A 23,697-nucleotide genomic window follows, 5' to 3' on the forward strand; every position below is an offset into this window, starting at 1 on the left:
TCTTGATTTTGTACATCTGTTGGAACTGGCAACGGAAGGGGCTTGTAGGAAGGCTTGTAGTCACAGGCGTGGCTGTGTTACTGTTTTCCTACTCATTTTATTAAAAAGAAACCAAACCCAACCACAAAACACACCACCCATAAACCCCACCACACAAAAAAAAGTCCTGCCTGAAATGTGCTTTGATTGCTGTTTGTGTTGTTTATGGACTCTACTGGCATGGGAAGGATGACACTTTCTGCTGTCCTAGTAGTATCTGTGTGAAAGTGCAAATATGAGGTTATTCTTCAAGGTTATTTTTGCACTTCTAGACATAAAAATTCAATTTATTGTCAGCCATAGCCTATAGGTTTGATGTATCTGTAGTATATTTCAGATGCCACCTACCAACTGTGTGTATCTAGGATATAACGTCATGCCAAGATACTAAAGAAAGATTTTCTCTTCTGTCATTATTGTTTAGTGTCTTCAGTTTCACCATTTTTTCCTTAGATAAAGGAATGTTTTAGCTCACTTAATGAGAAACAGTGGCTATAAAACAATTAAATCTGTTTTGGGAACAGAAGTAGATAAAGCATCCAAGATTCCTTTTGACTAGATTTTAGGCTGAAAATGTTCCCTTAGGAGGGAGGGAAGAGTATGTTTTGTTCTGGAAATATGCTTTATTTCAGACCCTGGGAATATAATAGGAATTTTTTGGATAGTGTTCCACAGAGGTAAGATTTTTTCCTTTGGGAGATAGCACAGAGGGGGAAGAAGTAATAATTCAGCATTAGAAAAAATAGAATATAGTGGCTTTTGAATTTTTTTTTAAACAAAAAAATCTAGCAGCCCAAAATGTATGGTTTATTTTTAACAAACCCAGGGGATGGGGGGTGGTGATGATTTTTTTTTTTTTTCTGTGTGCTTTTTATCTTTTTTTTCTTTACATTCTTACACTTGAGGATAGTAGTATTTTTCTTGGGGTACTGCTGTACGGGATGGCAGTATAAATTGCGTAGTGTTTACTTGGCTACTTGCTAGTATGTGTGTAATATCAAGTAAATAGACAAGGGCCCAGCAGTGGGTTTGCTGCACACATTGTTCTGACGAGCTGGACAGCCTGTGGGCTATTTGTGTATTTCCTCTCTGGAGGGGGAATTCCTGTTTCCATTGCTCCTCAGTCTTCCTCTGAAACTTCCTAGGCTTGACCGAGTCGCCTCAGTGACCCTATCCCAGAGACACAAAGCACACAGTTGTCTTGCAGCCAGTCTGTCTGCAGGCTGCCCGGGCGCTGGTAAATAGAGGCATTCACCTCAGTGTTAGTTTTTTGCCTCCCTTCATCTTCTCCATACCAAGATGTCTAAGTTAAAAATGACATTTTTGTATCATCTTCAGTGGCCCTCCACACCCCCCTGTATTTCTACCTTTGGACTTATCTTTAGTATCCAGTTTCAGATTTTATCATTCTGTGGTAAAGTCATAGAAACCCAGCCCACTCCTTTCTGGGAGGTAAGTTGGAAACAATGAAGAAAGAAGTGGTCCCAACAGTAAGTAGTTGCATCTAGGTATGCAACACTGATGTCATGTAAAAACTGCCTTTTCATTCTTCCATTGCAGAAGCGATTCACTGAGAGTTAGAAAAAATCCTCTTGTCAAGCTTCCAAGAAGTGGGAATTACTTGCATGTTTGGGGAAAGTTAGTGATTTCAGCTGGAGGTGATGTGCTGCCACTTGTACCAGTCTCCTCTGGTGGGGCAAAGCAGAACACCGTTCTTTCTCTCTCTCTCCTTGGAGCTAATCAGTTAAGCAACAGGGAACAGAAGGACATCCTTGCTGCCATAGGGTACACAGGGAATAATTGAAGCTTGATATGTGAGAGGAATCTGTTTTTGGGGTGCTTTTAAAATAAAAACCATGATGAAAAATCATCACCATAGCTCTAGTCTTTGCTTGAATTTCAGTATGGAAGTCAAAGGAAGTAAACAGTGTTGACTGCCACTCATTCTGCAGCTCTGTTTCCTGAAATATTCAGGTGCCTTACATTATAAATATGCATCTGCATACTTCTCTGAGAGCCCTTACGTTTTGAGAATATCTTGAGGTGTTAAGCTAGAGTGTCTTAATTTCTGCTGGTAGTCTAACATGGATTCAAAACTCATGCGTTTCTTTTAATGGTACTGGGTTTGTCCATGATCATCTTGTGTGGAAGATGTAAGGGAGTGAAAATGGAAAAGTTTCTAATGCTGTAAGCCTGTTAGTGTGCTTTATAGCAAAACTTGTTATGCATTTACTTAGTTGTCACCTTGGGTTATAGTAACTTCTGCATCGCACGCACACACAACTCCCCTCAGGGAGCAGGGAGTGAAGATGCCGTTCTCAGCACTGTGTAAGTGCGATAAAGATATGCCTTGACCACAGGGAAACTTCAGGCTCGTTAAGATGAGAGGGATATAAAGGACAGAAAAAAGCTCACAAAAAGAAGTATTGGGTCAGATGGTGAGGAGAAGATGGTAGTAATACGAATAACAGGTTGTTAGACTGCTGCGATCTTTCAGAACCAAAAGTGATGTATGTGATTCTAATCTATCTTTTTTCTTTTTTTTATCTTCTAATATAGGGAATTCCTCTGAAGAATTTGCTGGAAGCAGATACATGTGAATTTTCCGCATGAAGACTCTCAAACTGGATTACATAATACTATGCCTGCATCTTCTGACTCTGTTTTGATCCTTAAAAATGATTAGGGTTGTATATGAAATTTAACCCATTTCTCATGAGTGACCTAGACATGAGTTTACATCGGCAGATGGGCTCCGATCGGGACCTCCAGTCTTCTGCTTCCTCCGTGAGCTTACCATCAGTTAAAAAGGCACCAAAGAAAAGAAGAATTTCACTGGGCTCTCTCTTTCGGAGAAAAAAAGACACAAAACGCAAGTCTAGGGATTTAAATGGAGGTGTCGATGGGATTGCAAGCATTGAAAGTATTCATTCAGAAATGTGTACAGACAAGAACTCTATTTTCTCCACGTGTACCTCTTCTGATAATGGAACAACCTCTAGCAGCAAACCAAGTGGAGACTTCATGGAGTGCCCCTTGTGCCTTCTGCGGCACTCCAAGGACAGGTTCCCGGAGATAATGACTTGTCACCATAGGTCTTGTGTGGATTGCTTGCGTCAGTACCTCCGGATAGAAATTTCTGAGAGCAGAGTTAATATTAGCTGTCCAGAATGCTCAGAACGATTCAATCCTCATGATATTCGTTTGATACTAAATGATGACATCTTGATGGAAAAATACGAAGAATTTATGCTTAGGCGATGGCTGGTTGCTGACCCTGATTGTAGGTGGTGCCCAGCTCCAGATTGTGGGTATGTATTTTTCACAATATCTGAAAAAAAAAAAAGTGACAGCATAGATAATGTTCATAGCATTATGCTTTTTTGAAAAGTTAATTGCTTTGCTTTAGTGTTTTGTTATATGTTTTATGAGTAGGTAGCAGGCAGCTGGCAAAAAAATTTAGATGTTGCACTACCAAGGCAACAGTGCAAAACTCAGCCTAAAGAGTTGAAAATCTGGTGACTGTGCTTTTAACAAATGGACTATGTTAAAGCACAGTGGGTATTCTGGGCTTTTCTTAGCTGTGAAGAATGATTGAAGGCTTTCTTTTGATAAAAAGGCCCCTCTAGCTTCAGATATCTTCTATCTTGTGGCTGCTTGAGACACCACTTGTTGCCTGTCAACAGGATTCTGATGAAAGATAATGATCAGCTTGTTCCTGCTTATTATCTGAGGAACGTAATGTTTTAACATTGCTTTAATACTTAAACAGTTTTGAAACCGTTCTGAATTCTGACGTGAGTAGGCTGGATACCGCTGAGCAGCTCATCACGTTTTTCTGCTGCTGGTATCTCATAATGCCTCTCTTCAGCAGGTTGCTTTTTTAGAGATTGTTTGTGTTTCAGGAATGTCTAAAGGTTATAGCCATGACTCCGATCCAGATGTGTGGTGCACTCGATAAACTCACAGAAGATGACATCTCTGAAAGCCTCGCAGATGAGCAATAAGTAGAAAGAAGAAAAGAAACAATGCTGGAAAAGAACAAGCAAAATAGGATTTACTATTAGGGAGATTAAATATTCCAATATTAATGTTCAGGTGCTTAATGTTTAGGAGACTTTCAAATTTAAATGGCATGTTAAGACACATTGGAAATACAATTTTGCTTTCATACATCACATGAAACCAGAATTTGCAAATGCAGGTCAAAAGCATGGACTGGGAAGGTGATAGTTCCTTAGGTCCTCTGGTCCAAAGTGGATAGCATTGCTGTGGTATAGTTTGAATAGAGGAACAAAATTTACTTGAGGGATGGTTTGGTTGTAGGTGCTTGTAACAGAGTTGTGTGGACAAAGAGTACAGTGCTCTCTTGATATTGAAAAAGACAGCAACCGCTAGAAGGCATTATTTGCTAGAACTCAAGTTTCCCTGAGTTCTTGCATTTTGGACAAACTATTATTCAAGGTGAGGGAAAGCACATAAGATGTTAAACTGTTTTCTGTTAAACCATGTTTCAGTCATTCTGGTGCTTTCTTTCAGTACTTCAGTAAGCAGACTTGGGCATCTTGGTTTAATGGAGACTCTTTCCCTTGACTATTTTTTGTGCCTCAGTTTTCTCATCGGTTTGTTTTAAACTCCGGAGAATCTTTAAATAGTTGACAATTGTAATAATTGGCATAAATAATAGAATTATAAAAATAAAACGGGGGTCTTCAGTGCAAAGTTAAAGTGGGACCACAGCAATGTATTAGTATATATTAAATATTTAAATCATTGCCTCAGAACTACCTGCTGCATGCTCCTTACTCTGAGGCTGGAATCCAGTGTTTAAAAAAAAAATTCAAACCCACAGTACATTGCCAGGCAGCTAAACTATGCCAGTGTTTGTGAGAGGATAACGAACTAATACTGTATGGGCAACCGTGCCTTTGATAACACGGCTTCTTGCTAATGTAGTTCATGTGGTAAGGAAATGCTTCACAGTGATAGATGGGTTCTGTTTTTAATGCATGGATAGTACCACTTCACTGAATTCTCATTGCTAGTTTAAAATTGGATTAAGTCGATTACTTGGATACTTCTCAGCAGGATCATTCTTTATGGTTGTCATCCTAAAAAAAGAAGAGCTTGTGCGATTGTGTTTTGTCTTTCTCCCGTCCTTCTGATCACTTTTGAAATATTCAGCATCTTTTGGATATGTTTGGCAGAGGGGGTTGAGTATCCAGCATAAATTAATTTGTTTCAGGGGAAAAAAGTCTCTCTTTTTCTTGTTTCTATCAATAATGCCTCCAGCAAGAGAAATGCCTGCTCATGAATCCTACAGGAACCCTTTTTAATCTGGCCTTCCCACAGCGTTGTCTGGCAAGTGTGTATGTGCCTAGCTGGGAGCCTGCTGCAGCTCTGGGTGCTCTCCTTGCTGGTAGCCAGGGGAGCTGGGAGGAAGCACATGGGGGAGGTGGGAGTGGTAGAGAAAGTAATGCTGGGGATTTATGTTGTAGTGCAGCACAGGAGGAGGATGGAAGAAGGAATTGTACCAGGGTGTGGTTTAGAGAAGAAGGTACTCAGACTTGCACTGAACATTCTAGGCTAACAAATGGTTAAAGATGAGGTATCGTATACAGTGTGCACAAACAGGTGCACGAGTGTGCACATCAGCAGGCATTTGCTTTAAATTGTGTGGTGCAACAGTAGTCACCCTTTCTACAACAAAGAATAGTTAAGTAGTAAGTATCTTTCAGCCATCTTTCACTATGTTTGGGGTAAAAACAGGTCCTAGAGATGGCAAAACTGGAACCAAACAGATGTCGAAACGCTTATCCACAGTATTAAGTGTATTCCAGCGTCTCCTGTCCAGTGGAGAATTTATCATCTTCCCAACAAGAGAACTTGGATTAGTTTGGAGGAGGCCCTCTCATGCAGTTAGTTATACACTGGACAAGGTGACTGAGACCTGTGGGGTCTCTATCACTAAAGCAGTCACCTGCCAGAAATGGTCCATGCTGCTGGCACCGTGGTCTTTCTAAAAGCCCTGGGCTACTTCATCCTCAGCTTTTGTGGCAAGCTCAAATGCATCCTGACTGGTGATGGTACCTGAAATACTGTAAATGTCTGACCAGCTGCAGCCTGCCTGCAGTGGCTTGGCCAGGGGCACTTCCCCATGTGATCCTTGCCTGAGGATGGATATGGAAAAACCTCTTAGGTTCTAGGCTAAATTTTTTGAGGTTCTTTTTCTTCATACCAGTTTTCTGGTGTCATTTTAACAAGCCTTAGTGAATCAGTATTCCAAATGTGTTATGTCTCCTCTTCTGCCTGAATTATTTAATGGTTTTACTCTGAGACTGTATTGCCGATGTTAGAAGGGAATAGCAATTCCTAGATTTTCTTACTTTGTCAAGCAGAAAAGCAGATTGGGCAAAAGACTGCAAATTCTTTACTCCTTTTCTGTATATCCTTTGTTCAATTAATTGTGTTTTGCCTATGGCTTTTGTTTTATTTATTGCTGCTTTGAGTTTGGTTGGTTGTCCCTTCTCTTGGCTCAAAAAGAACTTGTAGCTTTTCATGTTTAAAATGAATGCCAAATGTTGAAATTGAACCTGTAATCTTGTACAGTTTGAACTGAGATTCACTCTGGTTTTAAAAGTTACTTTCCAAAGGTATGCTAGTCCATCAGCCCCAAATTGGGAGTGCATTCAGAGATGTGCCTGTTCTTTGTTAACAGTGGGAGGCAGGATATAAATTGATACTTCATTCTGTGGCCTGAGCTTGAGGTTCTGATATGACGTTAGTGAGTCTTGGATGTGTCCTTGTATGCTGAAGAAGCATTTGGATCAGAGTCTCTTTGTGTGCATACAAAGCAATTATTTCTTTAGTTCCTCTAAGTGAGGAAAATAGAGCTGATTAACTTGGCAACAATATAGAAGAGCAATTATTGAAATAAATTTTTACTTGGAAAGTATGAAATATTTGAAATCAGACAAGTATGTATTTCATTCTTTGTAACTGCCAATTAAATCTGTAAAGTTGAAATATCCTATTTGCAGAACTTCTGGAGTAGAGCCTCAAACATGCTGTTTTGAAACACTTAATGAAAGGGATATGACTTGAATTAACTTTACAGAGCTTCAGATGTAGCTAGCCTAAGATGGAAATAGCTAAATTTTCAGAGGTAGGTGAGTGGGAGTAATATTTTAGTGTCATTACTGATAAATAATATTTTGAGTGAATTTCATGCAGCTGGGCATGAGGTAAAAATAAATTTATGGCTGTTCAAAGGAAGGTAATTTTATTTTAAGGCTAAATTGTTTAAGGCCTGCTGCACTTACGAATCTGTTGAAGACTATTCAGGGAGACTGGATAAAATTCTAGATCTGTTTTAAGTGTTCATACAAGTGGACCTACTACTGTTTTCTGTTTGAAAGAAAGCTGTTGCATAACAACATTGAAAAATTACAATGAGTAGGAATTAAGGTGTATGTGTACCCTTACATAAATTTAGTATTAATATGAACTGTAATACCCATTGTGTTTTTATCATGTGAACTTTAAAATGCAAACCTGATAGAGGATTTGTGGCAATAAGCCTGTCTCTGTATAGAACTAGTCACGTAGTGTCTGGTTACAAAATAGTGTAGCAGGGGGTTTCAAGTCTCAATGTTTTTGGACCTTTTTGCTCTTGAAAAAAAGAGTAAAAATATTGTCTCAGTTGAGGAAACAAGATCTTTCTTTGTAAAATACTTGCTTTTCTGTTTTGACATTTCAAAATATATAGTGTAAACAAATATCTGTTTAAGGTAGATAGTGGTACTTGTGCTAAAAGGCAACCAGTACAAAACTAAAATGTACCAAGTCAGGTGCCTTTACAGTAATGGATTACACTACAGATCACTTAGAAGGGATCCTCCCAGACAATAGAAAAGGTCACGCTTAGACATGTCCGTAGTGACTGGGACACTTTTGCATCTGTAACCTTTTGTAGTTGTTTAAATACTTTTTTAATTGTCCTACTCCTCCTTAACTGCGGTTCCTTTGTGACCATAAACCTTACACTGATGCATTCAGCTGTAAATACTGTTTATTTCAGTACTACATGAAATTCTTAAGGTGAGGTGGAGCATTACATTGCTGGTAGTATTTCTGTACAGTCTTAGTTTAACACAGTAGCAATAGAGCTTTGGAAAGAGCTCAATACCTGATGTCAACCCCTGATGTCCACTGCCTTTGTACGTGCTACATCTGCTCTGACAGCTATCTTACCTGCTTTGGTCTATTGATAAAACTGGTTTTATTAATGAAATTCCCTCTTGCTCCTCTTGATCATTCAAGATACGCCGTGATTGCTTTTGGATGTGCCAGCTGTCCCAAACTGACGTGTGGAAGAGAAGGGTGTGGAACTGAGTTTTGCTACCACTGTAAGCAGATCTGGCATCCAAACCAGACCTGTGATGCTGCTCGCCAGGAGAGAGCTCAAAGTCTGCGTCTGAGAACAATTCGTTCTTCATCTATTAGTTACAGCCAGGAATCTGGAGCAGCAGGTATTTATGATTAGGATACTGTGTCTGTAAAATGTCTTTTTAGTACATTTCCACAGTTAACTCTATAAAAAGGAAAGAACTGAGTAGTAGCATGGTGGACAATAACTTCTTAGTCTTTCAGAAACACAAAATACACAAATTTAAGTTTGGATTCAAATTTTAAATGTTATCATTTGAGTACTCTGTGACCGCAGCACCTGAGTTCAGCCTTCCAGGCTTGTCAGCATTTTAACCTTGGTAGCTGAAAAAGGTGAAGTTGAACTTGTTACAAAGCATTCTATGTGTTTGGCAGGCAGACTTCATTAGTTGTATCACTGACACACTGGGAACACTTATTTTCTCCCCTATAGGTGAAATTTCCCAAGGCTGCTAATAATAAAAGCTGTTAAAAATAAAACTCAAACCCACTGATTCTCTTCTTTCAGAAGAGACTGTTAGTCTGATGTTTGACATCTATTTGTTAGTAGTAATTTCTGTTTTTCAACAAAATGCTCATTTGACTACCAGAAAGCAAACAATTCCATCTTCTTAAAATTGAACTTGTTTGTAACTCCACAAAAAAAGAGGATAAACTGCTCAGAGAAATATTTTGCAGAGCAAGAGTTCAGTTTGCTGTTGATAAGGACTAGCTGTGAGTTTCACCATAATCTGCTCTGTTTGGCAGCTTTTGTGTCTGCCTGACTAAACAAGGTCTATTTGGGGAGAAGAGTCTCTTGCACCTTGATTGTAGTTAGAGCTGTCTTCAGAGTCTCTAATTTATTGCTTGTGCTGGCTCACTTTAACAAGGCACTCCATCTTGCCTTAAAAATTGGCATCTTGCTCTAGTTTTCAAATAAATTTAAAAATAAAGTTCAAATAAATTAGCTTGTCAGCTCCTTTCCTTCCACTTTCAATCAGTGCCAGCATGAACAGCAGTAGCTCTGCCATACCTGTGTTGTAAGAACTCACTCAGTTTAGTTACTACCCTGTAGGTTGTACAGTCTCTTCCCATCTGGGAATAGCTAGTGCATCCTTTCAGCTGCTGGTTGTCCTCTTGTACTAGAGCTGGTAGAGGTACTGATTCTGCTGGTTCTATACTTCTTGGGTGTTCTTTATACCAAAAGTAACCCCTCTTTTCCCTCTGTCCTACCTAGTAGCACAGGCAGTAAGCCTGGACTTCTGTGCTAGGAGCTGCAAGTTATTTATGCTGCTCTCAGTAAATAGCTTGTCCCAAAGTGCAGAAGCTAATCAGTAATGTGAAAGAGCAAAGATCACAACTCTGCTTGTATCAGTGTATTTCACTGTTGCTCAACAACCCCTTGTTTGTTAATGATAGAGCTAGTATCTTAACCCTATTTATCAATATTTGATTTAAGAACAAGGAGAGCCTCCAGAACTTTTTGGGGAAAAAATGGGGCTTTTTTAGGGACTAAGTGAGTATTAAGTACAGCTGTGAAAAGGATTTGAGGAGGTTGGTGGTACTAAAGAAATGCACTTAATGTGGTAGGGGAGAAGAACTTAAGAAGAAATAACAGAGTGGGGACTGAATATTGAAGCAAAAGACTAATAGTATGAAATGTAAAAGTATCATGTTTAAAGAGACCTTATTATCAGTCCTGTATTAATATACATATTTAATGTCTGACCAATATTGCATTAAACTTAGAATCCTTGAACAGAGTGTATGCCTTAACTATTCAGTTACGTGAATGTGTTCTACTGTGCCTTGTTTTCATTAGTTTTACTGGGTCCAAGGTTTACAAATACCAATAGCTATCGAGTCATTGTCAAATCAAGATTTGTAAAACAAACATAATAACCTTCTTCCATTTTGCAGGTAATAATTCATTCAGTTTTCCCAAATATATGTCAATATTTTTATTAAATCTGCTTATCTAAAGAACTAATATGATCTTAATGTTCATTTTCAAACAGCTGATGACATAAAGCCATGCCCACGCTGTGCTGCTTATATAATAAAAATGAATGATGGAAGCTGCAATCATATGACTTGTGCTGTCTGTGGCTGTGAATTCTGTTGGCTGTGTATGAAAGAGATCTCAGATTTACATTATTTAAGGTACATTTAAGAAAAAAATATGTGGTTGGTAATTTGCTTTCAAAAGTGTGTATATATATATATATATATGGAAGTAGATTTGTGAGTGCTCTGCCTGGCTTTCTTCCTGTTGGGATGGAGAATCATAGTTGAAGTATCCCTATGTGAGAATTAAGTTACTTCTCAGTGCATGTATTTAAATTAGGGCGTTGGAATTCTTTATTTTCAAATATTTTTCCATGCATGCAGTGTGTATTTAGTACAACAAATGAAGTGTTTTAGATGAACATACCCGCTATTTACTTATGTCATAATGCTAATGTATTGTTTTTGTAGCAAGCTAAACAAAGACACTGATTATATGTGAACCACAGATTGGCGTGTGGTGATATGCAATATGCTTCTCTTTACATTGCAAAATATGCTGTGATGCAAAAAAAATATGAAGAAATTTATAGCTGATTTGGTATCCGCATTACAGACAGGTTTGGGTTGGAAGGGACCTCGAACATTCAGTCCCAGCCCCCTGCCATGGTCAGGGACACCCTCCACCAGGCCAGAGTGCCCAAAGCCCCATCCTACCTGGCCTTGGGCACTGCCAGGGAGGGGGCAGCCACAGCTTCTCTGGGCAGCCTGTGCCAGGACCTCGCTGCCCTTGCAGGGAAGACTATTGGTTTTTTTCCTAATATCCGAACTAAATCCACCCTCCTTCAGTTCAAACCCATTTAACCCTTGTTCTGTCACTATGCTCCCTGATAAACAGCCCCTCCCCAGCTTTCTTGTAGCCCCTTCAGGTACTGGAAGGCTGCTCTAAGGTCTCCCTGGAACCTTCTCTTCTCCAGGCTGAACAAGCCCAACCCTGTCAGCCTGTCCTCATAGGAGAGGTGCTCCAGCCCTCTGATCACCTTCATGGGCCTCTTTTGGGCTCACTCCAACAGCTCCATGTCTGTCTTGTACTGGGGACCCCAGAGCTACTGAACGCAGTACTCCAGATGGTGTCTCACCAGTGCAGGGCAGAGGGACAGAAATCGCTTCTTGTGGCCTGCTGGTCCTGCTGCTTTTGATGCAGCCTGGGATATAGTTGGTTTTCTGGGCTGCAAGAGCACCTTGCTGATCTTGTACTTCCCAGGGCCGCTCTCAGTGCCTTCATCCCTAAGCCTGTATTTGTGCTTGGGGTTACTTACACCTGTAACTTGAAACTAAGAATAATAATTATTATAACTAGAGAACAGTTCAGTAGTGTATAGCTGTGTTGATTTATTCTCAATTTAATTACAGTTTTCTTCTTTCTCTTAGCCCATCAGGTTGCACGTTTTGGGGAAAGAAACCATGGAGCCGTAAGAAGAAAATACTGTGGCAACTAGGGACACTTGTTGGAGCTCCTGTAGGAATTGCCTTAATAGCTGGCATTGCTATTCCTGCTATGATTATTGGGATTCCTGTATATGTGGGACGTAAGGTAAAATGTGCTACTCCTAACATGCTTCAGGTTTTATCTTCTGCGTTGTATGACTTGGGTAATACTCTGTTCTGTTGGCTATCTTCACCAGCTTTTACAAAAACCAAACAACCTTCCACAAACCAAAACCTGAATTGGTCGACAGTATCAGTTTCAGTTGTACAGGAAGGATAAAGCAGTGTTTTTAAGAATGTAGTTGTTCTTAAACAGGCAGACCAAAACCCTGAACAAATTCCCAGTTTCTCCATCTTGCCATGGAAACTTTGCATACTTTTTCAAAGTTGCTCTATTTTTAATCTCTTAATTAGAGAAGAAAGAAGGCAAAAAGGAAATCCTCATTTTTCTTAAAAGTAGATAGTTAAAAGTTCTGCTAGTCTGTGTTTGTGCATACACATTTTTAAGCATTTATACTTGGCAGCTTCTGAATTACCTTGGGCCAGTCCACTGTGTGGATCAGCGTTCAGTGCAGGTAGCTAGGCAGCACCTGTCTTTGCAGGAGTCAGCTGAAGATGACCATGTTAATCAGAAAGCAGTATTTCCTCCTAAAGATATAATAGCTTTTAGTATAAAGTACGTGAGAAATTGCAAGGAAAATAAAGAGGCTTACACCACCTATTTGTAATTTAGGATAAAATAGTAACTTACCCACATCTTCTGGAAATGGGCTTTTTGAAATGATAGCCTGGTTCAGCAGGTGCTAAGTATTCAGTGTTGCATGTACTGGGTGGCATAATCAGAAGATATGGTTTTCTGCTTTTAGCATGGATTTTCACAGTGACTGGCACAGACACATAATTCTGATTGGGGGGGAAGCTGGCATTAAAACATCATCAGATATGTAATGAGATATTGCAAAGCAAAAGGATTCTTTAGAAAACCACTCACAGATTTTCATGACAAACTGTCAAGAAAAGACACTGGTCTAGACCCCTGATTCTCATAATCTCTTCTGGATTGCCTTCCAGTTGTTCATACCTCCTTTGGTGTTGTCTGCTGTGAAGGTATCAGTGAAGCTGAGTTAAATGAAGGGGTGACACTGTGTGCACACCTGCCAGTTATCTATTTCTCAATAGCTTGCTATTTTATTTTTGTGTAGTATAAATAAACACCCTTTCCCCACAGTACCAGTAATTTAAGCAGTTGGTCTTGTCCTGAGGGTAGTCTGGAACCTCATTACCATTGTCCTGAATCTTAGTCATTTCAGGCCATTTTTCAACTTCTTTAGACCTAGTAAAAGTTCTGGTGTTCTTGTGCCCTTGCCAGATTGTATTGGCCTGAAATTCAACACACACATTCGTCTCCTATCTTCCAGGTTAATGAAAATGTTGGATACCCTGGGATCCAGGGCATATCTCTTGGAAAAAGTATAGGGTGAAAGGGTTTTAAATTTGGGCAGTTATCTATCTGTTTTACATGAAGCTAATAGTTTTTTCTAGTGCATTTTTTGGTCTGAACCATTGCAACCTGTTGAGTGCCATACTACAAAATGTCAAAATCTTGATCACTTCAGTGTGTGACATCTGCATCTCACAATCCTCAAGGCTGGTTATCTTGCCACAGAAGAAAATTAAATTGATGTTATTTCTACTGTAAAGAAATCAGTGTGGCCTCTATTTCCTGGACTTGCTCTGGCATCTATAAGTTCCAGATTATCAGGAAATTAAAGTTCTCTGGTCTCTAATTCCCCAGCTTCTTGTTTTATACCTTTTTAAAGATAAATGTGGCTTAACTTTTTCCCTCTTTCTTGATTTATTTTTTTTCAGGCATCTTGTATAAATAAAAATTTTCAAAAATTATTACTAGGGGCTCTGAAATTGGGTCTGCTGAGAGATTTTTCAGATCAGCTCAAGCCCATGTGCTCTAACCTGCTCTTTTCCTACAGATCTTACTCCTTTGTTACCCATTACCTGTTCACAGTTGATCTTTGGGGTGGGGGGGTGGGGGATTGAACAGGCCTCCAGTTTCATCTGCAGGCTGTCTTTCCTTTTTGTTAAATACCAAATTGATCCGTTTTGGTCTTCCTTTTTACTAGCACTGTCCTTGTAGAATAATTTCTTGTTGACCTTGATGTCCCTTGCTTTTTGTCACCTCTATTTTAACCTTTCTGATTTTGTCCTGACACCCTCATGCTGTTCCTTTATACTCATTCATAGTAATCTGACCTACTTTCTGTATTCTTAATGCTGCTGCTTCAGTCAAGGCAGCTTTGCTGTTCTATGACAACCTTCTGTCTTCTGCGTTGGAGGAGTTTGTACTTGGGCTTTAATAGAGTTTCCTTAAGGAAAAGTGCTAGTCCTCTCTTTTTAAGTCTTGTGACCTGCCAGTTTTCTGGGTTTATGGAAATCCCTCTTCTTCTGGCCCAGTATTTTTATTTGAGTATACTTTATTCTTTACTCAGTATTTGGAAGTCTCTTATTTCATAGTCATTCCTACCAATGTAACCTTCTAGCTTTGTGTTTTCAATCACTTTCTCCTCTAACTCCCAGTTGGGTTTTTTTTTTTCTCTGTTTAAGGAGTCCGGTAGCCTTCAGCTGTCTTTGTTTTATGCTTTTTGTTTCAGTAGTTAAAATTGCCCATAAGAGCAAAATCAGTGCCTAAGGTGATCCTGCTAATTGTTTAGGGCCCCATGACCCCAGATCTTCCTGGAGCTGTAATTCTTAGGGGCTCGGAGGGTGTTCATGTTCAGTTTTCCCTTTCTAATCCCTAAGTATGTTCCATGTGTAAGTGCTCCCTCACTCCATGTTGCCCTTTGTATAATGTACCTCAGTGCAAGTAAATGCATTCTCATTACACAGTTTCCTCTCTGCCCTTTCCTTGCCTGTCTTGACTGAACAAGTAAGTTTATTCCAAAGTAACAAGCCTACAAAATATCTAAATGAAATTACAACTTAAAAAGCAGAACATGTAATAAAAAACTTCAGCTTCTGTTGGTGGGGTGGTTTTTTTCAGTAGCAAATTGACATAAAAATACTATGATTATCCTCTTAGTACTCTTTTGTGTTACTCCTTAGATATAGTAGGGATTAATTTAGCCTCATGACAGCCATAGAAACAGTGACCTTTTGTTCCTTTGTAATTACATCTTAACCAAGAATGGTGACCAATGAAGTGCATATCCCTGAAAAGCCATGTTCCTAGAGAGAGTAGATTACACAAAAAGTAGGAAATCTCTGTAACAGTGCTCTTTGAAGACCTTTCAGATTCAGGTGGGATTTGTGGCAGGTTTGTTTGAGGCAGTCATGTTTCAGAGTTACTGTGGACTTGCACCATCACTAAAGGGTTTCATTAGCAAATTCCTCAGTAAATAGCACAGCTGAGGACTGTGATTTGCTAAAACTACTAGTTGTGAGACAGTGCCAGAGCTACAGAGTTCTTGCTCCCTCCTTCCCCCTGCCCTGGCTATGTTTGGTGAAGGCTGCCTTACTTTTCATGGCTGTCTTATGTCAGCCTCTGTTTCCATGGATCTAATAATCAGTAAAGTTCTGGTCCATATTGTTCAGGGGGAAAATGGCTGGGAGTAAGAAGTGTCAGTTTGATCAGATGTGGTAATTTTTTGATCCTGAAAATTGTCTACTCCCAACCCTGTAAACTGGAGTAATAATTAAACAAGCTCTGTAATGATTAAGTTCTTCTAAGTTGAGGGTGAAAGTGAACTCCTAGTTGCTGGATGGGAGGACTTCTAACTTGTAAGAAGCTACCTTAAATTAAGAAATGTATACATGTTCCTTTCTTTGAGATGTGTGAAGGAGTAAATCATCACATAGAATGTGGTCTCTATAGAAGAGAGCCATGTACAGACCAAACTGTTATGTCAGCTCTTCCATCCTTGCAACAACATGTTACTGCTGCTGCTGTTCTGACAAACCTTTCTTCCTTTCTTCTCTCCAGATTCACAATCGCTACGAAGGCAAAGACATTTCAAAGCACAAGCGAAACTTGGCTATAGCAGGTGGTGTAACCTTGTCTGTAATTGTCTCTCCGGTTGTAGCTGCAGTAACTGTAGGTAAGCAAGTATTACTGGTATGTGGCACCTTGCAACTAAAACTCTAAGAACTCTCTAAAACAGCTGAGAAGTCCTTTAGTTTCCTTTTATAGGTGAAGGAACTGAGATAACAGAGAGTCTTAAGGTTATACACTTGTTAGAGCAGAGTGGACAATAACAATACATCAGGAAATGGTGCATTAGAATTAAGCATTGAAGAGTTTTGCCTTGCAAATTGAAGTTTACACATTTTATAGCTAGCTTTTAAAACAGACCAAGAAGAAAATGTTACCACAGAGTCTCTGTGTTGGATAACTTCATATCAACCTTTTTCAGCACAGAAGAGAAAAACAGCCTCTTACAGTTAACATGACAGTAGTTGCCAAACTATTTATTTTGCCCAGGGAGGCAGTTTGAATTCTACCACACTCTTTCTCAGAGGGATTGTTAAGGATAGCATTCAAGGAAATTCTGTCTGTACATTACAAAATACTTGTGGTGTCTTACCATGCCATTTCAAGAGCACAGTAAACAAATACTGACTTTTTTTTTTAAAGGGGTGGACTTGCTTCTCCTTTGCTGCAGCAGAGGCATCTTTACACTTGCACAGTGACGTGCTGTGGATAACTGATTCATGCTAAGACCCACCTTTTAGTTTTAAGCTGCTTCAGTCCCCTGATCCGATTCATCACACAGTTGTGTATGCAGTGTTTGCCCTTGTGCCAGAAGTAATGCTCAGAGAAGAATGAGTGGCCTCAGGAAGACCAGGCTGCCTGTGTAGCAAGTGATGGTTTAAATTGTCTGTGAAGCTGGGGCTCTGAATTGCCTGTCATCAATGGTGGTCTACTGTGCAGATGCAGATATGCTCATCAAAAAACTGTCTTTGCTTTGCACTGTTCTCATGTAGCTATGGTGTCAGATCACTGCTCAACAGGTAGTGGGACACAAGGTCTCAGATGTATTTAGAGGGTCTGCTTTACCCTGTTCTTTTGAGCTGTTTCTTATTCCTGACCAGAGACAAAATTTGGCTTTCCAGGCCAAAGCAGTTGGGTTTTATCTTGCTCCTTGCCTGTTGCCATTAACACGTGGCCTTCAGTCTCAGGGTGTTACATGGCTTCCAGATTAATGACCTTGAGAATATAGATACTGCCCTTGAATGCTGAGGAGTTTCTAATGAAAGGGATTTCGAAGTGGAACCCTTCTTTTAGGTTAGATGTGCTTTGTGCTGGGTCTGCCTCTGTCCTGGCTTTTTCAGAGTGTGCCAGGCTGCCATTTTTCAGTTGGTGGTTTTTCTGTACTTGTGTGTACTTCCATCAGCAAAGCCATAGGGTGGGTTAATCCCCGTGCCAAAGGAGCGGCTTTTACAGATGTGTGTGTATATCTGCGTGTGCTTTAGCCCACCATGGCTTTCCCTGGTTCCCCTTGGCTCCTGCCGCTCTGCTCCACACAATTATTTACTTTTAAGAAAAACTCATGTAATTTTTTAAAATCAGATCAACATGATGCAATAAATATGAAACATCCCCCAGTAATAATAATGTTAAGTCCTGTTAGATTGATAGCAAAGCCCTGTCTGACTTCAGTGGGTGCAGAGTCAAGCCCCTTACTATGTTAGTAGAGGTAATAACATTTTCAGTTGAATAACATTTGGAAGTTTTCTGCTGTTTCTTCTTAGGTGGAACATTATTATAGCCCCCAGTGTAATTTATATGAGCCTTCTAAACTCTTTTTACTTTGTTTGTGAAAGATGTTGTGGTTGACCTGGAAATATTAATGCATCGAGTATTAAACTTCTCTGCTTACCAGTGCTGACAGAGGACATTGTGCCTGCTGGAAGTGCTTTCCTGTCACTTCACCTTGGTGACTTACCAGTGTTTCTTAATTTTGTGCCCTCCTCATTTCTTTCAAGTGTGGAACTATTAAGTAATCATGGAAAAGGAAATCACTTTTATGAAAGGCTTTAAAATAAAGTCACATTTAATGAAAGGCTGCACTTTCCTCTGTAGGTATTGGTGTTCCTATTATGCTGGCTTACGTGTATGGAGTTGTTCCAATTTCCCTCTGCCGAAGTGGAGGCTGTGGTGTGTCAGCAGGCAATGGAAAAGGTGTCAGGATAGAATTTGATGATGAAAATGATATAAATGTTGGTGGAACAAATGCAGCAGTAGGTAAGAAAATTCTGTTTCATTTTCTATAAATTTGGGCTTTGTGACTTAACGTTTGCTGGCATTAATCATAGAATCAGAGAGTGGTTCGGGTTGGAGGGGACTGTAAAGATCATCAAGATCCAACCCCCCTGCCATGGGCAGGGACACCTCTCACCAGACCAGGCTGCTCAAGGCCCCATCCAACCTGACCTTGAACACCTCCAGGGAGGGAGCAGCCACCACCTCCCCTGGTAATGTGTTCTCATGCCTCACCTCCCTCCTAATATCTAATCTAAAGCTAGCCCCTTACAATTTAAAACCATTCCCCTTTGTCCTATCACTACATGCCCTTCTAAAAAGTCCTTCCTTAGGAGGACAGTAAGTACTTATTTGCAGAAAAGGCACTATACAGTTGGGACTGCCTCCACTCGCTGCTGAAAGACCAGCTCAGGTGAAGACAGCTGCTCTGTGTTTGCACTGTGCTGTGCTGTAATACAGGCATGGAAGCTTTTCTTGCCAGTTAGGATCAAAGCCAGGCTCGAGTAACATCTTTTCCATAGGTAAAAGGCTTAAGATAAGATAAATGCTGCTTTTTCAGCATACTGGTTTGTGGAAGCTTGCTGGCTTTCATCTTTTTATCTATAACAGGGGAACTAAATGCTGATACAGTGATATTTTAATTATGTGGCAGTACTCTGTGTAATAGGGTGTCTGTGTTTTCCTTGACTCCATGTTATCTGTCTTATCAATGGTTAACTTTTTGGTATCTTCAGTACGTGATTAGGTGTAACCAGTGTATCAGCTTTGAGAAGTTCAGTGGGTTGGGTTTTTTGGGGGCAGTTACCTTTGTGACAGTATGTTTTATAAACCCTTTCTGTCAGCATAACTTCAGGAATGGTTTCCATGGTCACATTCTAGAAACTGCCAAGTTCTGTAACTGACAAGCCTTCTTTTTTCCTGTCTAGATACCACCTCAGTGGCAGAGGCACGTCACAACCCCAGCATAGGCGAAGGAAGCGTTGGGGGACTGACGGGCAGCCTGAGTGCAAGCGGTAGCCACATGGATAGAATAGGAGCCATTCGGGACAACCTCAGTGAGACCGCTAGTACCATGGCCCTGGCTGGGGCCAGCATAACAGGGAGTCTCTCGGGAAGTGCAATGGTTAACTGCTTTAACAGGTAAGAGGTGTGCTCTCTACTGTGCACTGTCCCACTCTGCACAGAGGCAGAGGAAGTGGTATTCCTAGGGCGTTTGGTTATTTTTTTAATCGGTTCCTATTAAAAGGAACTGTCTCTGGGAGATAAATGGCAGGTCTTCTCTGATAAACACACTGACTACCAAGAGATCCTGCCAGCCTGCAATCCTCAGAGAGGAGTTTGAATTTTTTTAGGGTGAGTGGAGCCTGAGATCTTGTTTAAAATGGATTTGGGCAGGAGGGGAGGCAGGTGGGCACTTGGTCTTGCCGAGGTGGCAACTTCCTGTCACTTAACATGCTCAAAGCCTCCTGTGGATTTGGGCCTTAGGGTTTGTTGGCCATCCTGCACCCTGCAGAGAAAAGGGAGTGTCTGGAAAGGATTGTTAACATTTATGGTTCAGGATGGAATTTGCTCTTTAAATTAGGTGCTAGCACTGCTTGTTTTTTACAGTAACTTGGAAGTTCAGGCTGTATAGAATAAGGAGGGCAGGGTAGCATCAGGAGCTTCCTTGTATGTGTTTCAAGCTGTGACTGCGAAGTGAGCTATACCTGTTATGGGAAACAAAACAAAACCACTTCCGATTCACTGCCAGAACATACATAAACAAGGCATTTGGAAAAAGGCTTATAATTTGATTTCTGGTTTATCTGCCTGCCCCAACTTAAGATTGCACAGGATTCTGTTATTCCCACTGCAGTTGATAACAGTACAATATAAAGCAGAGCACAGAACACAGTTCTCTGCCTGTTATTCAATTAGTAATAATTTTGCAGCTGGAGACACAGGGGAACTATAATCTCTTGAACTTATGTACCCTTCTGAATGTGTTTTCCATTTTTAGAGTACAGTACAGTATCTGCACAGGAATTGTAGCTAAGCCTGGAAGTTGTTCTTGTAAGTCTCGGGTAGGAGAGAATCCAGAACCTCTGGTTAACATGCAACGCTTTGCTTTGCTGGGAAACGAATCTGGTTTTGCTTTTGGGTGTGTTTGTGGGGCTTTTGTTGTTGGGCTTTTTATCAGAAAGTAGTAATTTTTGACTGTGGGAAGAGAGAACCTGTGTCAGTGGGGTAAATATCCATCTGTACTGGAGTAACTAATCAGCTTCTCTCCACCATTCAGTAGTAACTCTACAATGTGATGCTGATTTTCAGCTAGCGTGCTTGAACTGTAACAGCAGCACACACAACTCTCTCTTTCTCTCCAAGACTGGAAGTACAGGCAGATGTGCAGAAGGAGCGCTACAGCCTGAGCGGAGAATCTGGCACGGTTAGCTTGGGAACTGTGAGTGATAATGCCAGTACCAAAGCAATGGCTGGATCCATTCTGAACTCCTACATCCCTTTGGATAGGTAAGAGGAATGTGGTGAAAACAGAAGTATCAATAAACCTTGCTTTTTAAAGGGTGTTGTTGTAAGCCTGCCTCAGGTGATTACCCTTTGAAACTGCAGGTTTTCTTACAAATGGCTACTTGTATTTGCCAAGGTTATCGCTGAAGAGATGCCATCCCTGTAGCTCAGTAAAGTGTTTGACCTTTCAGACTCTGTGTGTTTTGTTGGGCTGTTTATTTAGCTAAATGCTTAATTCATCTAAAATGTGCTCCATCTCTCAACTTTCTTTTGCTCTCTGTCTTGGAAAGCAGTGAGGTGGCTTTGCTGTGTTAGCTGCTTGTCTCAGATGCTTGCTGACGCTTGCGGGTACTTCCTTGTTTTCTAGGGAAGGCAACAGCATGGAAGTGCAAGTGGATATTGAATCCAAGCCAGCCAAGTTCAGGCACAACAGCGGAAGCAGCAGCGTGGATGATGGCAGCGCCGCGGGTCGCAGTAACGCGGGCTGCGCCTCGGCCTGTGTGCCTGAAGGTAAATCTGGTGCCACCAAGTGGGCCAAAGAAACAGCGGCGGGGAAAAAATGTAAAGGCAAGCTGAGAAAGAAGAGCAGCATGAAGATCAACGAGACACGAGAGGACATGGACGCTCAGCTGCTGGAACAACAAAGCACAAACTCCAGTGAATTTGACTCTCCCTCTCTTAGCGATAGTATTCCCTCTGTAGCAGATTCCCACTCGAGTCACTTCTCTGAGTTCAGCTGCTCAGATATGGAAAGTATGAAAACTTCGTGTAGCCACGGTTCCAGCGACTATCACACTCGCTTTACCACAGTCAGTGTTCTCCCGGAGGTGGAAAACGATCGCTTGGAAAACTCTCCGCAGCCGAGTGGAGTCCCCGCGCCCCTTCCCGCGGCCCCCGGCGCCACGGATGCCCCGCAGCTGAGTTACATCGCTGAGGAGAGCGGAGCTGCGAAAGACGCCGAGCCAGGGGCTGGTGAAGCACTGAAAGAAACAAACAACAACCATTCGCAGCTCGCTGCGGAGTTAAGCACTGCTATTCAGACTGAAATATAAGCCTCTAAGTGCTGCAAAAACACATTTACCACTAAAGAACCCTGTCTGAAGGCTGGTTGAATTACATGTGGCTTCCAGAAGTTTCAGGTGACCAGCAGAAGCGAGGTTTTGATACAACTGCATTTTATATGTACTTGTCTGAGGCAAAATGCTTCATATGGATCTTAGACCTGCACGAAGAGACAGGAAGGCTTTAACCAAGTGCATTACAGCAGTACAGTACGTCTGTGTTTTGTATGTTTGCCACAACTTTGCTTGAAAGCATATAATTGGTGTATTTAGATAAAGATTGGTAAATCCTTACTATGTTAAATGCGGAAATGAATAATATGTCCTGCACTGTTCACTTGGAAAATATGGGGTTTGGGATAAGTGGGTGGTGTTAGCTTGAGCGTTAGTGACTTAAAGCCATTCTTGTGTGAGCTGTTAAAGGGAAGCAGACGTTTTGCAGAGACCTGTACGAACATCTGTCAACAGTGAACGTTGATAACGGTGATTTTTGTTTGGTAACTGGGCACACAGTATTTAGGATGCATGTAGAATGAGCCGTCTCTTCAGGTGGATGTGGCCTGTCAGAAGTGTTCCTATGCGTGTACACTTCGAGCAAGGTTATGGCATTTGCATAACTTCCAAGCAGAGGAAATTGGTACTTAACCTGTGGTGGAACGGAGCTGTCACCTGTGGAGAACAGTGGGGTCACTTATTTATTCATGCAACGAACTGTGCAGCAGATAAGGCTACTACCTAGTGTACAAAAACTGTAAAATAACAATCCAGTGATTTATAAGCATTGTAGAAAAGCAGATGCAGTCACCTTTCGTTAGGGGGGTAGAACAGTGCCCCAACAATTCTTGGTGCCTTTGGAAAAAGACTGGGTTTGAAGTGCCTGGTCGTTTGAGGATTATACTGTAATGCTCTCCAGAATGTCCTCTTTGGCCACCTTGGATCACAAAAGAAAATTCTAGTGAATTAAATGACTGTGGTAGTTAAGTGTATGATTATAATGAAGTATTAGCCTACCAAAGACTCTCTCAGGCTTTAGTGGACATGACATCTCTTTGCAAGACGTGTATCTTCAGTCCCAGAATCAGAGTGCGGTGCGACGCCTGCCCAAGTGCAGAGGTGGGTTCCAAATATGCTGGCTTTTTTCTTTCTCTTGCATACAGAGCTGCACAGCTGAACACAAGCTGCAGTCAGCCAAAGCGCCTGCACTGTTAACTCTTTTTTTTTTTGCTATGTTCACTAAAAGAGAAAAAAAATATTGTGACTATCAGAATAAATTAACAAGGTTCTGTCTTGTTTCATGTATTGCCATTATGGTGCTACTGGAAGTTTGGTTGGATAAAAAGAAAATGCCATCAGCTGCAGTCCTCTTCCATGGCTTAGCCTCACCAGTTTCAGTAATATGCTTATAACACTAGTGCCAGTTACGTTATTTGATAATGCTTGTTACAGTATTTGTATATTTGCAGTTCAGTTTCGCTCAATACTATGCGTGTAAACTGCATATCTGAATAAATGTCTAAATGCTGACGTCTAGTGGTCCGTTGTGCGGTGTGCAGCTTGGCCAGAGCACTCCGGGCGCTCCCGGGGGGAGCTGCTGCCTGCCCTCATCTCCTGCTGCCTTTCAGCACTCGGGGCTCGTTAGGTGTGCTGAATGCTCTGGTAATCTGAAATCCCGGGTCTGCAGCGGGTTGTTTCGGTACAACCTGATCCCCTTTGGCGTAAAGGAGCCGCAGTGTGTGAGCTGCCTCTGCGGCTGTCAGGACAGGGCTTGCCGAGGGGATGAGGCTCTGGCGCAGGCGTGTTGCAAGTGGGTGGCTGTGGCCAGACTGCTGAGCTGAATCCACCTAATGATGTTACCTGGATTCAGGCTGCCTGTAACAGGACTGAGGAGCAGCTGGT

General features: G+C 41.1%; 1 protein-coding gene across 1 annotated transcript; it reads left to right on the top strand.

The window, feature by feature from the left end:
* Positions 1-2,696: 2,696 nt before the first annotated feature.
* On the top strand, positions 2,697-23,319 carry RNF19A (ring finger protein 19A, RBR E3 ubiquitin protein ligase). Its single transcript, XM_084279927.1, has 9 exons — positions 2,697-3,350; positions 8,362-8,570; positions 10,485-10,629; positions 11,905-12,067; positions 15,956-16,070; positions 18,056-18,217; positions 19,162-19,375; positions 20,600-20,743; positions 21,108-23,319. The coding sequence occupies exons 1-9, from the start codon at positions 2,734-2,736 to the stop codon at positions 21,790-21,792; spliced, it is 2,454 nt and encodes an 817-aa protein (XP_084136053.1). The 5' UTR covers positions 2,697-2,733; the 3' UTR covers positions 21,793-23,319.
* The last annotated feature ends 378 nt before the right edge of the window (positions 23,320-23,697 follow it).

The sequence above is a fragment of the Gallinula chloropus genome (genome assembly GCF_964237585.1).
Source record: "Gallinula chloropus genome assembly, chromosome: 2".
Lineage (NCBI taxonomy): Eukaryota > Metazoa > Chordata > Aves > Gruiformes > Rallidae > Gallinula > Gallinula chloropus.

Excerpts from the sequence above, each read along its gene's own strand:
- RNF19A (XM_084279927.1), top strand. The coding sequence starts at position 2,734 with ATGAAATTTAACCCATTTCTCATGAGTGACCTAGACATGAGTTTACAT. Across the intron at positions 12,068-15,955 it reads CTGTATATGTGGGACGTAAG|ATTCACAATCGCTACGAAGG; the intron begins GTAAAATGTGCT and ends TCTTCTCTCCAG. Across the intron at positions 20,744-21,107 it reads TCCTACATCCCTTTGGATAG|GGAAGGCAACAGCATGGAAG; the intron begins GTAAGAGGAATG and ends CTTGTTTTCTAG.